The 19,169-nt window shown below is 42.0% G+C and overlaps 1 protein-coding gene across 1 annotated transcript in view; it reads right to left on the reverse strand.

Annotated features, from left to right (window-relative positions):
• Positions 1–16,660, reverse strand: part of ADARB2 (adenosine deaminase RNA specific B2 (inactive)) — a 318,783-nt gene extending 302,123 nt beyond the window's left edge. The window contains exon 1 of the mRNA XM_062567674.1: positions 16,561–16,660. Coding sequence (XP_062423658.1) covers positions 16,561–16,660 — 100 coding nt within the window. The remainder of the gene's footprint in view (positions 1–16,560) is intronic.
• Positions 16,661–19,169: the final 2,509 nt, after the last annotated feature.

Raw genomic sequence — 19,169 nt, forward strand, 5'->3', positions numbered from 1 at the left:
TGACAACTTGTTAAATTTTGTATCAACAGTGTTTTTTAATGAGTGAGGTTCTACTGAACTCCTTGCTTCAAAGCTACATAGTGACCCAATTATCACTGGGCTCATTCCCCAGCGTTCCTACGGGGGTCTGTCCAAGGCACCGAGGCAGGGGCTGCAATGTTGCAGCCTATAACCACATTATATATATCGAAAACATGGTAGTTCTCAAACCTGGCCTCTGGCTATGGCTGGCAGCGGGTACTTGCCAGGCTGCTCAGCCATCCTGTCTGCCCTTGCTGTAGGTGATCTCAGATGCCTTCTCTGAAACCATCTCCTTGCTGGCTGCCAGCTCAAACTGAAGACTTCTCTGAAGACCAGACAGTCCATGGTACAAGTCAGTGCTCCCACGAAGGGATTTTAAGCAGAGTTTACCACCAGCAGCAAGAAATGTAGATATGTTGCTATTTCTAACCTCATGTTGTCCCAGGGATCACCTAAGACAGTAGTGCATAAACAGCTTCAGCTACTTACAGGTGACGACTATTGTAGCTTAAGAGGTAACTTCAGAAAACAGGAAACAGTCATTTTTATAGGAATTGGGTCTGTGTTCTACCCTTTCCTTGCAGTTTACCATAGGCAGAAATTGGAAGTCAACCAAGGAAAGATCTCCTCCATGTGACCAAAATAAAAATGAGGATCAAGTGAAAAAAATCAAACCATAGTTTGTGTGTTGATACTTCAGTTTTTCATTATTTTTTAAAACATACAGGCCTAAAAAAGTGCATATTTTTTAAAGAGAAAAACATTGTAATCACTCAAAATCTTGGGTAACTCCTGTTTCTGTAAAACGTAATGCATAGCCCTCAGACCCCAGTTTAGCATACCCAACATGAAAATGGGAGGACTGTATTCACATGGGAGATGAATGAAGCCCTAAGAGTATGTCCCTGCAATAAAGAAAAAGATCATTTTAAGTTCCAGCATTGCTAGTTTCAGAATTGCGCTTCCTGTATCGGAATCCATTTTGTAACAGTGCAAAGCTGCCTCTGAAGCCCCAGTAAATGCCAGGTAAAATCCAGTTATTCCCTGCTGGTGGTGCTTGGAGCACAGCAGACCAGGACCAATAGGCCACTATGCTCCTGCAATACCACTGAGACACATAAAACAAGCACAAGGTATTTGAATCCCCAGCTGATAATATCTCTATACATTCATCTGCAAGTGCATCCAGCAGAATTGGCTATTTGCATCATCCAGTGATCCCAACATTTAGCAGCTCCCTAGCACATGCCTCACTGTAGCCACCAACTTGCATTTGGACAGACACTCATGGAGGCCATAGATTTCTGCACATAACAGACCTTCCCACTGTTCTCAAGGGAGGGTGCAGAAGAAAACTGAGTAACTCATGACAACCTTGCCTCATGTTAGCTCTCCCTCCTGCGTACAGATTTGTCCTAGGCACAGTCTCGCATCTCTCACAAGCTCCATCAACTCTGGAAACATTGTGTCTTCTAAAGAAAGAAGAGTATCTTGCCCAAAATAGAGCCTAAGCAAGTTGCTTTTGTCAGCTGCTCCTCCCTGATGGACTGCTGTCCAAACACAGCAGCTAAAGCTACCAGATGTAGGAGACCAGCCAACGCACTGGAGAGGCTGAGACCTCTGAGCTGCTGCCTAAAGGGGATATTACCTTATTGCTAGTACAATCACCTTTTCTCAAAAAGGTATTACAGAAGAGAGGTATGGATCTGGGCAAGGTAAGGCTGTAAGTGAATAAGCATATTCGCTGTGATAAGTGAATAAGAGAGACACTCTTAAAAAAAAAGGAAAAAAAAAAGAGAGAGAGAGAGAGAGAGAGAGAAAAGATGCCATATCTCCTGAAAGGCCTTTTGGAATACTTAAAATTAGTTCTTCCTTGGGAAAGAAATGAGCATTTGAGACAATTTCAAAATGCTTCACAGGCTATGTTGGTCACAGACACACTTATTCTGCATACTTTGAGAAACAATGGAAAACTAGAATAACAGCCCCATAAAGACACTTCACATTTCTAATTCTGGCTGAAACAAAGCTCTCTGCACATGTTTTTTCCTATTCATGTTTGAAATTATTTTTAACACAGTACCTACAAAGATCATGGATAATCACACTCACTCATGAAAGGAATAAAAAAAGAGTTAGAAATGCTAGCTGTTTTCTTTCCCTCACCAATTTGCATAATAAAAATATTTATAATGATATTATTTAACAACGTCATTCCAAAAACTGCAGTAGTCCTTTTGAAAAAAACATTTGGAGCTATTACTAGGGAGAATATTGTAACAAATTTTCAGAGGCTTAGACTGTATGAATAACAGAAACACACAGCTTCGAGAGAGTCCAGCAACCGCTGGCACCATCACGCTTCTATTTATTCTGAGGAATTCTGTGTGAGGGGATCTGAATATCCCCCTTTGGCCCAGTTCGAGCTGGGGAAAACTGAGTCCTTCGGAATGACAAGTCCATGTGGGTGTTAATGTCAACAGAGAATAAACAAGCAATTGCTGTATAAATTATGTGACACTTGGAGATGGCTAGTGCCTTTTGAAGAGATAAATCTTTGTGCTGCTAGTTGGTGCTTAAGATGGTAACTAGAGTAGTAGATGAGACAAGCAAAGAAATATTTTAGTCATCACTATTCTATTTGTCCGGACAAACGTACAACATCTCAGCAAAACCCCTCTTCCACTATCCCTTCATGCTGCATGTCGGGGAGGGGGGCAGAGAAGCTCTGCCATCCCGCTGCTTCCCCCTGGAAGTGCAAAATGCTAAATGGCTCCTTCTCCTGGCACCTCCCTCACCTGAACCACATCCCACCTGCAGCCTAGCACCTTGGGAAGAAGATACTTCCCAGGGCGAAAGACATGAGGCAGGGGGAGACTTTGCTCTGGTCTCCCCTACAAGGAGCGGTAAGGATCTCCCAGAACCAGAACCGGCAGAATCAGAGCCCAGACAAGGCGGAGCGCAACATTTAAACCTTATGAAAAAACCGTCATAATAAAGAGCAAACAGCAGCCACGATAGGTACAAGATGCAGAGAGATTAATTACAAGGTTGACATTCAATCTTGTCTTTTCAATTGAGATTGTAAATGATCTGAGCCTAAGAGAAAATTTCAGAGACTGAAGCTAGAGGTTTGCTAATTAATCAGTTATAACTGCATAGGGAATTGCAAGCCACGAATAAAACAAACAGAAGGCAGCAACGACACAAGAGGATGGTGAAGAGAGCATGAAAGCAGTACTGGCAACAAAGCAACCACTCTACACCAGCTCGGTGAAGTGACGCGGCTTGTACAAAACTTGTGCCTAAGAACTAAAAATCAGCTACGACAATAAGAAAAACAATCTCATGAGCCAAACCAATCCTGGAAATTTGGCCTAATGCTTATTAAAACTGTGAGTTTGGTCTGAGCTCCTATTAAAGCCAAGGACAAAACTTCCACTGAGTTCAGCCCTTTACATGAATATGCAGCCACGTTAATATACACACCACTGGAGCACATTTTGGCACATTAATATGCATAGTACTAGAGTGTCTGTGTTTAAGTATATAAAGAGAAGTTGAATATAAACTTATGCATTCATGCTTTGAAGTTTCATTAGTAACAAAACAGCGTAGAGAAATTATTAGCATTTTTACTTTACGATTTCTGTGAAGTCAGATACTGAGCTGCTACCGATACTTAGTAAAAAGGCATTCAACAGATGGGAAGTCTAGACCGACAACTTCTGTGTTATGCAAGTGCATTTTTATACCTCTCTTAATGTTAAATTCTGATGCTGTGCTGTAGAAACGAAATGAAGTGCTTTCTCGCATGTGCAATTTTAACTTCCTCGTTTGCCTTTTGAAACTCATGTTTGCCAGTGATCCATAACTGACAGTGCCAGTTAGCGGGATCCTAACCCATGCAAGAATTGCTGCCGAAATCTGCTGGCAGGGGGACAACGTGACCACCCGCGTGAGAGCGACCTCCGGGACCACGGCCCCTGTAGCAGGCAGGCGCAATCCTCCCGAAGAGGGACGATCCCCACGTATTCCGTGCATGCAGGACTGCGCTCCTGTTCCCTTCATCTCAATTCTGCCCTCCATCTTTGTCTTTTTTCTCTTCCAGTAGAAACAAAAAAGGAAACTGTGCTTTCTCCTTTTTTTCTTTTTTTTTTCAAATCCAAACCAGAGTTCATGCATGTATCTTTTCAGTATATACTACCTACTCAACAAAAACTGAATAACAACCTTAATGTACAGAATGCATGAAATATATAACCCAATACAGCCCAACATATGATATGTGAATATATGTTTTTCTAGTTGTTCATAACAGAAAATAAATGCAATCTCTTTAGAAATAGTGTTGCACACTCCTAATGTTATTTTAAATTATATTACTTAGGTAGCATTTATTTGTGTGGTTCATTTCTTGCCCTAAGAGGAGACTTTCATTTGTTCTAAGTATGAACTTAGTCTAGATTTAAAATAGTGAAAGCAAACAATCATAAAAACATAATGAAATCACCTTCCAATCTGCTTATGGTTTCACTTTTCATACCAACCCCCTCACCATAAAAATAATCCCCCAAATTTCTCTGAGATTATTCCAACAAATCCCATGGCCATCCAATCCTAAACCATACTCCACCTGCTAGTGAAACTATCACAGTAATTGTCTGGGCTTTTATCTAATGAATATGCATTAAAGCAGTCAAAACAAAATTCTAACTTAATCTACATTACCGGGGAAAGTTTCTGAAACAAGCTGTTGCAGGGAAATTTATGTAATACGTTGTCAACCTTCAGCAGGGACAAGCTGTCTCGTAGGAAGAGCTGAGAGAAACCAGCTCCCTGGAGTCGGAGCCGTACTACCGTCACCCTCAGGCCACGTTTTTGGTTACAGATGTGCTGGCAGCGCCACGTCCAGCTGTGCCCTCAGTCCGCCCGCCTGCCCGTACTTCACGCGCGCGCAAACGCCGCGCTGAAGACGACCGAAGAGCCTCGCGTCGCGGCGCGGATTGCGGCGAACCAGCAGCGGCGCTCCCCCAGCGGCTCCGCGCACGGCCGCCCCTCGACACGTCGCGCCCGGGGCAGCGCGCCGCGGCGCGCACCAGCAGAAGGGAAACGATCCGCAGCCGACACCAACAAACCGCCGACCTCTCGCCCGTGCGTTTTTGCTGCCTCTCATTTCTACCTAAGCAGCGCAGAAACTAACCACTCCTGTCACCGTCACAGAAATGTTTCTTCAGATCAAACAAGCGTTAGGAAGATCGGTTAAATATGATAACATGAGACTGGGCCCCAAGAAATATATGTTGATAAGCACGGGTGCTAGAAATTCTTATAAACAGGAATTATTTGGGAAAAGAATACTAATTCATAGTCTAGTCCCTGCTTCCACAAAATAGCCAAGCACTCTCCCGTCTCCACGCAGATCTTGTTACTTACCATTTATCGCTCTTCCGAACAGCAAGGGACCGCACGAGCGACTCTGCCGAATCAAGGCTGCTCGCTAGCCCAAAGCCCTCCCACGCCGCGCTGCGCCGGTCGCGCCGCCCGCTCCACGCGTACCGCTGTTTGCACAGTTTGTGGGAACACGAGCTGCTCCGACCGGCGAGGATGCACACGAGGGAGCTCGGACAACGAGGGAAGGGCGGGAAGCGATCCGGGTCTTGGCAAAGAATGACTCGGGTTTAAAAAGGGCAAATGTGTGACAAACACAGGCATCTCGAGGGCTACGTGCACTTTGTATGCATAATGTTATAAAAGGTGCTTCTTTGGAGCTTTTCCATTTACCTTTTACATCATTAGTATAATTAAATTGAGACAGCTTCTGTTGTGCTTAAATCCTACTCCCCTCATAACAGCACTTTACAAGACCCAAAATAATCTGTGAGTTATTGGTTGCTTTTTAATTCCGTTTTGTTCTGATGACTCTTGATGAGAATTTTTTTTTTCTTTTGATGTAAAATTAAAGTAATGATGCATAGCTTACATTAGGGAAGAGATTTTTTATATTTAAACATTGTTTTTAACTTTCAGATTTACAGTCCTTGACTCAGAAATTAAACCTTTCTCGCTCTCCTTCTATATTCTTTAATTTTAGAATTGTCTGCCACCCTTTAGTCAAAGTATTATCTAGTGGTTAAGGATACAATAGTCCTATTTGAAGTGGAATAAACTTCTGGTTTTCCAAGAAGCACACACATAAAAAAACAATGAACTAATAGTGAGGTACAAATGTAGGGTCTGTTATTACAATTTTTAAAGGAAATAAAAGCTGACGTCTACATAATATTTAAATCTCGTTGAAATTAAGTCATTCATTTAAAAGGATTAATTTCATTTTTTAAAAAATAATCCATAACAGCTTCAATCAATTCCATAAGCAAATTCCACTAGCACCTTAAGAAAGTATGCTGCAAAAATACAGTTACTGTGCAGATTTGTCAGTGCTGCTAATACCAAAGGAGGAGCTCCCTTTAAAACGTAACTCGGGCGCATGGACACCTCCTCCTGAGCACTCACAGCGAGCGATTCTGGGGGAATCTCAGAAGTGCCCCTTGGAAACTGAGCAGCAAAAGTGATTTAACACCAAGAAGGAATCTGATCCCACGAATCTGCATATTAAAAAAAAAAGAAAGAAAGCAAAGCAAAGCAAAGCTGCCTTCTTCCCTCCCAAGGCCGCCGAGCAGGGAGGCAGCGGTGCTTTGCAAAGCGCCTCGCCAGCCCGGCCCGCCGGCTGCGGCCCCGCGGCGCGCACCGTCCCCGAGGAACCAGCACGGCTCCCGGGACCTCGCCACGTACCGGAGAGGTCAGGCAGCTACGGAGCTGATGCAGCTGCAGGAACAGCAGTTACGAACCAGAAACAGCGGTTCATTTAATGTCGGGGCCCGAGAGCTGCAGACTCCCGCATCCCATCCTTTGGTAATTCATTCTGCAGGCAGATTTATTAACTTTCTGACTCATTTTACATCTCTGTAAATTGGGGGTACCTGGTCTCTCTTTGGTGAGAGAGAATAAGAATTTCGGCAGAAATACTGCGAGAAAAGTGCACGTACCCAGGACAATTATGCTGATGCGTTTTTATTAACCGTGCGCAGCGAAAGCCCTTTCTGGCTCGGATGAGCTGGAATTATCTGAAGAGAAGGATGATCTTAGTCATAGGCCAGGAAAAATAGACCAACACGCCTTATATCATGCAAGTGTAAATTTAATAAGGGATTCACTGCTAGCCTTCAGGAAAACCTGCCCAAGTACCTTGTCCATGGTCTCAAGTCTTGTGCCATTTTATCGTCTGCTTAAAAATGTGCACGGGCTAACTAATCCACAAAGCTGTGCTCTGTTAAACTACATCTATTACGAACCAGATTTAACTGCAAAGGGTGCTACTGCACTTTGGGTTAATAAAAGCAGGTGTACATCTTTAAAAATCCCCACATTTGTTTGGGACGTGAAACACCCGCGTTCTGAGAGCCGGTACTCGTAGTGTCTTAGCCCCTGTTTTTACCCCCCAGTTTATACCTTGTGCCATAACATGCAGAGAGAGATTCTTTTAACAAAATTAATGCAGAGCTAAGGTACTATTTGTAAAAGTATTAGTGGCAGGGTACTAGTTCACCTAGAAAGACTTGAATATTGAATATTCCCTCTTCTCGCCCATGTATGAATTCTAAAGGAGTCACACAGTGAAACTTTTTCTTTTTTAAAAAAAATCATCAAATGAGTTGTGCTCCTGGATTTCAGCTGAAGGCTGCAAGCACAGTACTAAGTCAAGCAAACCCCTGTCACGCATCTGTAAAAAGTGGTCATTCTAAATGTGAATTTAAAATGAGTCAAGTATCTGATTTTAGAATAAAATGGATTTTACAGACGCTCATCAGATGCGTTAGCATAAATAAATGATAAACACAGATCAATCGATAATCCTTGTAGCAGTTGCAGCTGGAGGAGACCTTCTATTAGAGAACATTTCTTTTCTGGACTGTTTCTTTTAAACTATAAAATCCAGGCAGCAAGAGCTGAGCTTCAATTTAATTACTGTCCATGTTGTTCAACAACGGAAACAATACGGACCATTGCGATTCTGCCCCCTGCCTCCCCAAATCACCATTCAGATGAACATTTAAATACCAATTCATGACTAGCACGAAGGAGGGGAATTACAACCTGGAAATCAACTAATGAAAGTTAAATATTATTCAAGAACCTATAGGCATTTCACCTGACGTTCTGTGGCAGGTCTGACAGCACGGATGTAAAAACAAATACGAGCTTAGTGTCTGCTTCTGTTCCCTTTTAAATGAATTCTTCTATAGGACTGAGCTGGAGAAAGATCAGCACACAAAGAAACTTAAGACCAAATCTACCTTTTTAGTGAAGATTTGGGGTTTCCTGCCATGAGTATTACAGGCTCCTGTACAAGCTTCTGTCTGCAACATTCTGAATTACTTATTATTTATCATGGAAAGCATATGTGCAAAAACAGAATATAGAATTATCCTGAAAATTCTGAAGTATAAGAAATTTTTCATTATTTTTCTCAGTTAAAAAAAAATCTTCTGATCTTTGTGTAAGTGTCTTTGTGATTTCTCTGCAAGACCTTTGTTGTTATACAGAGTGATCATAAATCTTATGATTATGTTTATATCTCTCTGTATAATATACATATTTTAAATTACAAATCATACAGCATGTACTTATGAATGGATGTATAGATACACACGCTACATATGTATTTTATTTTTACATCTCTGAACAAAATTATTCAACATAATATAAAAACTAATCTCAACTGTAAATAATTTTTGTTGACTTGACTGGATTGTCTGATATAACCTGGAGTTTTATTTTAGTTATATACCCATTGATTTAACACAGCTACACAATTAAAGAATGAAAAACATCGTATTTCATACATTATGTATATATAGAGGGACTTATATACACACACGTATACAGCAGCACAATTCTGCCACCCTGACTCACGCTGAGAAGAAGTTTCAATTTCAATGTGAGCAAGGGCAGCAGGGGCAGGCCTTACAAAAACATAGTATGTTATTAGACTTGGCTTGATAGTCATCATTTTACATTTGTTAAACTCCACTATTTAAGGAATAAATAGCCATTTCACAGTTTCTGCAAAGTGGTAAGAAGCAGGCAATTACATAAAATTAGTTGTGTGTAAATCTCTTTCTATAGAGATGGAGAAAAACGTCTGTCAAATTCTTTCTTCCCACACCTTGCAGTAGCTCTGAATCTTCATGCTGATGTTTCATTAGCGGTTAGAGGATGGTGACTCTGCTAATAATTTTCAGCACCATTTCTATTATAAGGAACAAAGATGATGTAAAAATGGTAAAAAAAAAAAAAATCACAAAATCACACTTTATCACGAAGCATTTTCCTGAGACCTACTCACTGCTCATTCTCAAGTGGCACGCAAAACACCAGCGCCCCGGACTGCAGCTCCCAGGAACGGCGTTCGCAAGGGGCGCGATTCCAAAATCGGGTGCGACAGCTAACAGGGCGGTGGGACCAAATCCGGAGCCAGGCAGGAACACCTCCATGGGCAAGGCCTCCGGTTTGCAAGAGCCACTTCCCGCTACGCAACATTCATTTCATGATGGTATGGTAGCGGTCATGTCAGTACCTGGTCTTCTTCTGCTTAACTAACCATCATGTGTTTATACAACTCATTTTGACCACCTGCTATCCCATGTGGTTTGGTTTCTTTTTCTAAGGGAATAAGAAAGGACAGGGTGAGGTTTTTTAGTTATTTCCATTGTTATCATTCCGAACTCACCGCAGCAAGGAAGACGGAAAGAGTCTCAATTTCAGTAGCCCTTTACATACATCGTGCAGCAGGGTTAGGGGGAACAGACAGGAAGGAACTTAAAGCGGTCCGGCATATTCAAAGGAAATAGGACTGTCTTCTTCATGCTTGCGTTTTTTGAGTTTTGTGAGCCACACAAGTGGGTATGGATCACCGTCACTGTGAATCAGCCCAAAAATTCACCTCCTGAACTACTAGCTTTAGTCATAAACAGAAGACAGTGCAAAAACCTCATAGCTTATGTGAGGAAACAAACCCCCTACAAATCACCCTCTTAATCCAGGTAAGTAAGGAGCCAGATAACTTCAAGAAATAGAGAATTCATATCTATCTATCTATAAAATCTCTAACACGTCCTGCTTAAAGCCAAACCCTACATCCACTGAAGCGTTCAGCAAACTTTCTGGGTTCAGCCTCAGCAGAGCTAATAACCGCCTCACCTTCCTACACATGGGTATGTCTTGTTTTACCCTATCTCGAAGCAATGAGTGCCACAGGCTAGCTACGTACTGTCTCCACACAAAAAGCCCTTTTATGGGTTTTAAATGTGCTGAAATTCAGCTTTGTTAAAGGCCTCTTTGTAAATAAATAAATGCCAAGTAAATCAGAGTAGCCTGCTCCTCTCATTTACAATCTTTCATTCATTACTATAGTTCCCACTTACGTTTGTCTCCAGATTAAACAAAATAAGTCTTTTCAATTTCCTTCCACTGAAATTCTACGCATTTTGAATCCCTTTTGTCGTATGCCTGCGAATCCTCCATTTCCAGTGTACATTTCTGAGATACAGCGGCCAGAACGAAACAGCACACGCTCGGTGAAGGCAGACCTTGGCTCGCTAATGACTCCATAATATCGTCGGTGTTATCCGTCCCGCTCGTCACGCACTCTGCCCTGCTCTGTGCTTCCCTTGTTATCATGCCTTGCTTAGCAGGGTTTTCATTAAACCATCCCCAGCGAAGTCCAGTCTTTAGTCCTGGGTGGATGCTGTCACCTCAGGGCACAGAAATACATCCTTGTATTTTAAGTGCAGAGTAAGTCAGAAATGCTAGACAGACTGAACAACAACGATAACACCACCTATTAGTACTTGCTATTAAAGCATTAAATCTGATCATTTTATGACAGGTTGACCAGCTGCTTCCACCAGGTAACAAAGTGGCCTTTTTAATACATTACATCTCACAACATGCTGTTAAAACTCCTCTAGGTTGGCTGCCTTGTTTAAAATTCATATAATCAGGGAACAAAGGTCAGCTGGGGAAAAAAAGTAAGCACTTTATTTTACTATTGAAACTTATACAATTTGCAGGCAAACCAAGCTGTTTAACACAAAAAAAATACCAAGTACATCACAGATGCCTTTAGAATGATCTGTCTACTGATGCATATCAGATTTTTTGTCTGGATAACTAATAGTTTACAAGGGAAAAAACATAAGCTGCCGGAAAGGTTGTAGAGATAGCTGTAAACATGGAAATCAATTTAGGTTCATTACTACTTGCAAAACCAATATACAATATTGGGCAGCATTAATTCAAAAGTAGCACAATTAATGGAAACCAGATACCCTAATCTTTCACTTCATACAACTTGCTAATCTAAAGGAAATTAAAGGAATCTACAAAAACAGTTTGCACAGACCTTTAGTAGCTTTGATACTTCACAAGGCAATTTCATGCGACCTTTAATTTTTAGTGCAGTGTTTTCCATTTGTAGGTTATCACTTCAGAATGGGCTGCCCTAAGTATTTTTAAAACTCCATTAATATCACTTCAACTAGAATTTGTAAGCAAAGCTGGGGAAAAAAATCATCTTATAGAAGAATTTCCTTACCTGAATCACAAAGAGGAGCTACAGAATTTTAAGCAATATGCAGCAATTTCTAACACTGTGATACTTTGCAGCATGGTTTATATGCCTCTACATCACCACTGAAGAAAGCAAAACATCCAACTCAACTTCCATGTCCAAAAAGGTAAAGCTGACTATTTTTGTGATTGCTCATGTAAGATATGTTCTAGGTTTATGTTAGCACTTCTTCTACTTACGTAAGTAATACTTTAAGGTAAAGTTGAAATATTTTATTCTCTCTCAAAGTAAAACATGCCATTTTATTGTCCTCAGACTTGGAGTGCTGTTGCTAGGAAGACAACTCTGCTATAACCTAATTGTCTGCTATTTAGATATGGACTCATGAATCCCATATTTTTATTCTAAATTTAAGTTCAGTCATTGTAGCTAATGTCCTTGATGCTATCTCAAATTGCTGTCATTACACGGATCACTAGAAATTGGAGGTAATAGTAAAAAAAAAGAAAAGAAAAGAAAAGAAAGGCACAAAATTAGATGATGGATAAAGGTTTAATCAATTTAATTTTATCACCAAATCCAGTCCCTTCCTCTTGAGCTGTCAGGGAGTGAGATAAGCGGAACACATCTCGAAGCACGGCACAATCCCGTTGTGGAGAAGGAGTTGTGTCCCTGAACCTAGCCAAGATGAAACACACTCATTTATTACTTTGGCATTGCAGGATGATGAAGAACCAAGCTGGTTTCCTCCCTCCATCCTCAGCACAATCTTTCTATTTCATTAATTTTTCATGGAATTTCATTTCACAATCATGTTGCCTCTTGAACCCTTTTGCAGTCCTTATTTAGTTTATTCCAACAACTTTTATTTCGCGTCCCATTGTAGCAGCAGCAGCCTCAGACATGGCTTTCTGCTGCAGCATCAGGGACACCTGATTCTCCCTGTTTCCAATAATTAACTTTAATCACTAGCTCTGCAAAAACAGCATTACAAATAAGGTGCTTTACTTGTTGTCATGTACTGGCAGATAATTAAGAAGTGGCATATTTCCAACCACCTCTTTCATATTTAGTTACTATATGTTGATTTCTAAGAAGTTGCCGAGGGCTGCTAAGTGGGGCCTTTTCAGCGTTATCAGTAAATGACAAGTCTGCTTTTTTCTAGTCTGCTTTTACCATTGATCTCTGGAAAAAAATAAAAAATAAACTTTCTGTTTAAAGTCCATACCATCCTATCTGCACAAAATCTGCTGAGGCCACTGTGTCAAATTCTGCCAGTGCTCTGGCATATTCTGAAGCCTTGGAATAAACAAAGCAAGAACTCACAAATCCAGCCCCCTCTGTTAAACCCCTAAACATTTAAAACAGATTTCTCTAAGGCATTAAGCACGTTTTTCTAACTTCTGGTCATTTTTATACATTTTATACAGATCAAAAAAAAAGGAAAGAGGAAAAAAAATATCTATTACCGCCTTTACATAAAATTAGCAAAATTAGTATGCAGATATTCTGCCAGGCATCCACATTCATTTAATCTTTGAGAAATTTGTATGTTAACTTCCCATTAGGAGTTAACATGCTTCATTTTCTTAGTGGCAACGAAAATATTCCTACCTATGCTAACTTAAGAAATAGCTATGAATAGCCAAATACTTTAGCTTTTTAACATACTTCCTACAAGTAGCATAAAACTGAATGCAAGTACTACACAAATATATACTTGCAGTGTAGTACTCATTGCAAGGATAGTTAATGATAACTCACGAAGGTAGGATCTTTATATTCAATTGTGGCTGGTTTTAATAAGCATAAAAATGAGGTGCGTGCAAATGAATTCCTGGATGTCTTTGTACTCGGGAATCGCACTCACTGTCTTACAGTCCTCAGTGCTCAGTTTGCGTCTATGGAAATTCTCTTTCTCCCTCTAGCAGCACGTGTTCTTTTACTGTTTTTTAGCCTAAATACACAGTGAATTTAGCTGTTTAGAGAATGTTATTTTCTTTCCTCTCTTGAACTTGCTTTCTGCCCCCAAGATACTCCTAAAACAGAGCAGCCAGGTACATGAGAAACGGAGCAAAGGGCTATACACAAACATGCTAATTTATAATTCACACTGAAATGGACAAAAACAGGGATAAATAACCGGAAAGTAAATCAGAAGGAGAAAACTAATGCTACTACACAGAAAATATTTCCTTCTCCTAAAAGGCATTCCTTCATGTTATACAAACCAATGTCTCAATTTGTTTTTAACAGGGTTCATATGTAACATGTCTGATACAATATATTAATTTATATAAATAATCTGTTGAATCCATCTCCTTAAAAGAATGTGAATATGACAGATAATTTCATTTTCTTATCCTGATTAATACTCAATTCCAATTTAAGACTGGAATGAATTTCTTTCTGTACACATGTGCATAGATAACTGCGTGTGTGTATACATGTATACATGTACTGACATGCTTAAAAGCATCTCATAAAAGTATTCTTGGTCTAAACAATAAAGTAAGTATTGAAGAATAGCTAGATGTGGGTGGTTTTGATGTAATCCTTTAAAAAGGTTTTTCACAATTATTAAATAGAATAATTCTGCACAATAGAGGAGCACATACTAATTCTCATAAAGATGTAGTCATTTACGAGGCTAATAAACATTTTCTTGACTGATCTTCAGTATACTAAATTTGTTAAATACTTCCTGTGTGTTAGACACCATCAAAAAGACAAAGAGAAATATGATAAGTAAACCACCTAGCATAAGAGTTAAACCCAACAGTTTTAATGTTGGGCGTGTTTTAAGTTACAGGCATTTTTGCCAGTATAATTCCATTAATGTTGATTTTTATAAATATATACTGCAAGTATATAGAAAAGAAATTCTAAAATGTATGAACACAAGCATTGCTCCCTGAGATGTAATTGGTTAGTATAATAATTATTTGGAAAGTGTTTACAGTAGTACATTTGAAGGGAAAATAAATGAACAGTTCAAGTGATACTGGTCAGTCAAGCGCTTTCTAGAATGCCATCAGCCTTCAGCTGGGTATTCTGCAAATAGCTGTCATTACTAAGTTACTATTTAGCAAGTTTTCAGCTTTAAGACATTCACCTTCCCCGTTATTTTTGGCAAAATACACAGCAACAAAGGAAGCAGCAGAAAACAAGTCCCACTAAAAGATGCTCACTTTTGTCCATTTGTTATAAAGGTAAATTGCAAGTGTTAATCTTTTTAACAAAGCACCTTTGCTCCATTACATAGGTGAATGAATTACTGACTCATTTCTGTCTGCCAAGCACCGGATACCTAGGACTAGACTAAGTTTTTTAATTCCCTAAACAAGTAGTTTTGCTAGAACAAATAGAACACAGAAGTCTGTAGAGCACAACTAAAGTACGTGAAGATTTAAACACACTGAGTATGGGAACTCTTCCCCTGCTCAGCATCTTAAAATTTATTGTGTAATGCAGCATGCAACAAAACCTTTGTCACCAGGTGTTATCCCGTGCTAAACATTTGGAGTAACAAATCAAGGTTACACCACAGACACTGGCACTACTGACAAAACCAACATTTGTTGGTTGTACTTGTGCTTAAGTCACTACTTGTTACTATGACTATGAATAAGAGGAGGAGTTTGACAGCAAGTTAAAACAGTGAGAATCAGATTATATAGTCTAGCATTTAGCATTTGACCATTTTTTTACTAGTTGCTATACAAAGCCTACTTAGACATCTTTCTAAAAAGTTATCATGTGACATGCTAACTGGCTCTAAGATAACTAATAATCAAAAAGATACTTAGCTAATGGGGCCTCCAAATTAGAGTTTCTAGGATCGGAAGAAGAAATCGCATATCCAAAACATCAGCTTGAGCTGATGAACTAGCTGACTAAAACTTACACTGGTCCCACATAACGATGACAATTACAGATTGGGTGAAATGTATGGCTTAGATAAACACTTCTCGTTAGTGCCTTTGCATCGCAGAGGGCACTTCTGGCACCCTCCTTCTTAAATCATTTCATTTTTACTTTAAAGTGTTCACAGTCTATTAACTTTGGCTGTTCAGGTAAAAAGCCAAAAAAACAGGCAATAGTGTGTCAGCCTCTCTACAGGAGAGAACAGGACGGCATTGAGAAGAGCTTTTATCTAGGGCATATCCACTGCCTGATGACATCCTGTAGCTTTACTTATCTGGATTATGACATTTAGTATTTCTCTAAAAAAGGCTTGTTTTCAGAAGCGGAATAACACCTTTGCACATAACTTCAGCATAGCAAACTCAGCGGACCTTCATAAAAAAAATAAAATAAAAGGCAGTTCGCCAGCAGCAACCTGTCAGGCAGCAGCTCGGGGCTCAGCCCGGTGCTGTCACCAACAGGCTCTGCCCTTTGGTCGCGGCTGGGCACCAATTTCTGCGCTCTGCATGTGCAAGTCAAACACACCGCGCAGCCTTGCGCCCGTCTCGGCGCTCGCAGCAAGACACTCAGAAAAATCGGAAATAAGTGCGGTTTCGTGCGAGGCTGGCGACACTGCGGGGCAGCGCCGGGGGGCTCCGGCCCCGCGGAGCTGGACCCCTTCGGCCCAAAGCAAGGGGGTGGGAGGGGAGCGAGCACTTCCCTTCCCCAAACGACAGCCCTCGCTCTCCCCGGCACTCGCCGGCTCGCAGCAGGTAGCAGCCCCGCTTTGCTGGGCAGATCTTCCCGGGAGGGCGCCCTGCCCGGCCGCCGGGGCAGGGAGCATCCCAAAGACCGCTGACAAGTGCTCGGCTGCTAAATAAATGCACACTAAAAGCAGGAGCAGACGGTGTGTCAGTGTGTGAGAATGCGCGTGCGGGAAAGACGGGCAGAAAGAGAGAGGGAATAAAAAAAAAGAAAGAAAAAGCAAGCTCCCCTACCTTTCCTCTTGGATCTCCTCCTCCTCCTCCTCTTGGGCTTGCATTTCAGCTGCCCGCTGGGCCCTCCGGCCGCTCTGCCCGTCCCCAGCACGGAGGTCATGGCCGCGGCCGGCGCCGCGCCGCGCTCTCCCGCCGTGCGCCCTCGCCGCTTCCCGCGGCTGCTTTTATAGCGCGGTGGGTCGGGCTCGGCGGCGCCGTGCAGCCCCGCGCGCCGCCTGTCACCCGGCAGCGCCGAGCCGCGCCGAGCCGAGCCGCGCCAAGTCCGGCCGGGCCGCGCCGAGCCGAGCCGCGCCGCGCCGCGCCGCGCCGCGCCGAGCCGAGCCGAGCCGCGCCCGTCGGGCAGCGGCGGGGCCGCGGAGCCGCTTCCCGCCCCTCCGCGAGTTGCGCGGCGCCGGCCACTTTGAAGCCGGCCCTGCGGGGGTGCGGGGGGCGGGCGCGGCGCCGCCGGGGCTCCCTCGGCCCAATCGCTCCGGCCTCCCCGCGCTGACATCAGCTCCGAGGCGGCTCCCCGGGCGGCGGGCGCGCCCCGCACCTGGCGGAAAGCGGGGCGGAACGGCCCCGGGGGGTGGGGGGGGGCGCCCCGCCGGCCGCGCACCTCCGGGGGGGGGGGCTTGCTGCAGGCAGGTTACAAGCATTTTTTATTATTATAATTATTTTTTTCGCTTTAGAGCATGTGGACACTGAGCACTGTGCTTCCAGAGCTGCCGCGACTATCTTCCCCAACCGAACACTTAGTAACTAGTTCGTTAGTTGTAATGCTTATTGTTTCCAGGGAAAGGACGTGAGTTACTGTCGAAGGATCCCTGTATCTGCGATCCTCGTGCAAGAGGCTAAGTGTAACAACTCCCGTTGAATCTCCGGTTGTTTTTAAGGTACGTGCTCTGCTAAATTCACAACCAAGGGCAAAAGCTCTGTGAAAGGGGGAGTGCGTTGTCACTCAGACTGATATGTTAACACTCTGCAGTGCCTCGTTTAGGCCACTGTGCAATTAAAGTGTCTGGAGCAGAGGGGCTTTTACGGAGAGGAAAGATGACAGCAGCATCCCTTTGAAAAGCTTGACCACAAAGCGTTACACATTCATTACAAAAAGGCAGGGTATGCAATAGATAAGGTACTGCTTTAAGTTACAAGGTACCTACTGCTTATGTGCTTTTCCCCCCTTAGTTACTGTCTAACTTAAAAAATACATACCTGGAATCCAAAGCAGTGAATGGAAAGCAAAATATCAGGAAAAATATGCTAAATATTTAATGCCATCATTAGTTCCTACTCCATTCGTAGTCAGCTGGAGGAGCTCAGTAAAACACTGTTTATCAGAACTCCCTTAATCTAAAACTTCCTCTTGTTGGAATGTAGGTTACCCAGCTCCGGCTGTTAAATACAACCCCTGTAACTCTCTCAGCTATTAGAAACCCTCTGCATTTGCTGGTTTAGGCCTCTGTCACTTTGGGGTTAAGCAGAGCTACATGCAAAATAGATTTTCAAATTAAATAAAAAAGAATTTGATAAAAACCTTTAAAACTGCTCAGTTAAGCCAGGCTTCAAATGGCACACTCATACCAAGATGATGTACCCCATCTGCCATGAAGCAGGATGGCTATTCTTGCAGTACTTGCATACGTAAAAATGCCCAATGTACCCTCAGTACATGTAATTGCATGTATGCAATTTAACATACATGGCACAGTACACAATACAAAAGAGGACCTGCCCTAATTCTTTACTAGATCAGGTAAGAAAGCCCATGAATTTAGAGCAGTGATGTTTGAATATCGAGTATAATTTAGGGACCCCTTCATGGAAGCAGATTTTTGCGTATGTATCTTTTATAGGTTACTGGTCACCTTTTTTTTACAGTATACCCAAAAGAATCAAACATTTGAATCACTGCAGAGCTTACATAAATATGTCTTTAAAGAGTTTCTTCCATCCATTTCAGGGAGAAAAACATGTCTGAGGGAAAACAGAGGGATAATCACTATTTTCTTTTGTTTCTTTTTAGCTTAAGTTCCAACCTTTCTCCCCGTTTCCTTCTAGTTTCTGTTGTCCTGACCACTGCTCACCCTCATCTATTAAAGCGCCAAAAGCATATAGTTATATGTGAAGTAATAGTGCACTGCCAAACAAAACAGCATACTCAAAACATCAAACTCACCTGCTCCATCTAAAATTTAAGTCACCTAATTTAGGAGGCAGATACAGAAAATGGTGGCTTCTACCCTTCAATACCAATCTGAGCTTTATTCATTAGGGATCTAAAAGAGAAGCAAGGTCCAGTTAGAAACAAAATGAGCATGCTAGAACATTCATCTGTTTCTAGGACTGATTTCAAGCACAATACTTTCTTTAAAGTTTCTAAAGACTTTCTTTCTGATAGCATTTTATTATACTCTTAACAGAACTGGAACAGGAAATCTGAAATGTGAGAAGATAGACTGTCTATGTGGTGTTGCCGGTCCCTAGGAAGGCACGCTACGTAGCCAGCCTGAAAAATGTGACAGATCATCCAGTTCTCAGAAAATACTGTTTGGTGCTAACAACCTCATGATTTCAGTTGCAGGCACAGTTATCAAGAAAGTATCAGCAAGCCAGCTGCAGCAACAGCTGAG

Source organism: Rhea pennata, chromosome 2 (genome assembly GCF_028389875.1).
Source record: "Rhea pennata isolate bPtePen1 chromosome 2, bPtePen1.pri, whole genome shotgun sequence".
NCBI classification, from domain to species: Eukaryota; Metazoa; Chordata; class Aves; order Rheiformes; family Rheidae; genus Rhea; species Rhea pennata.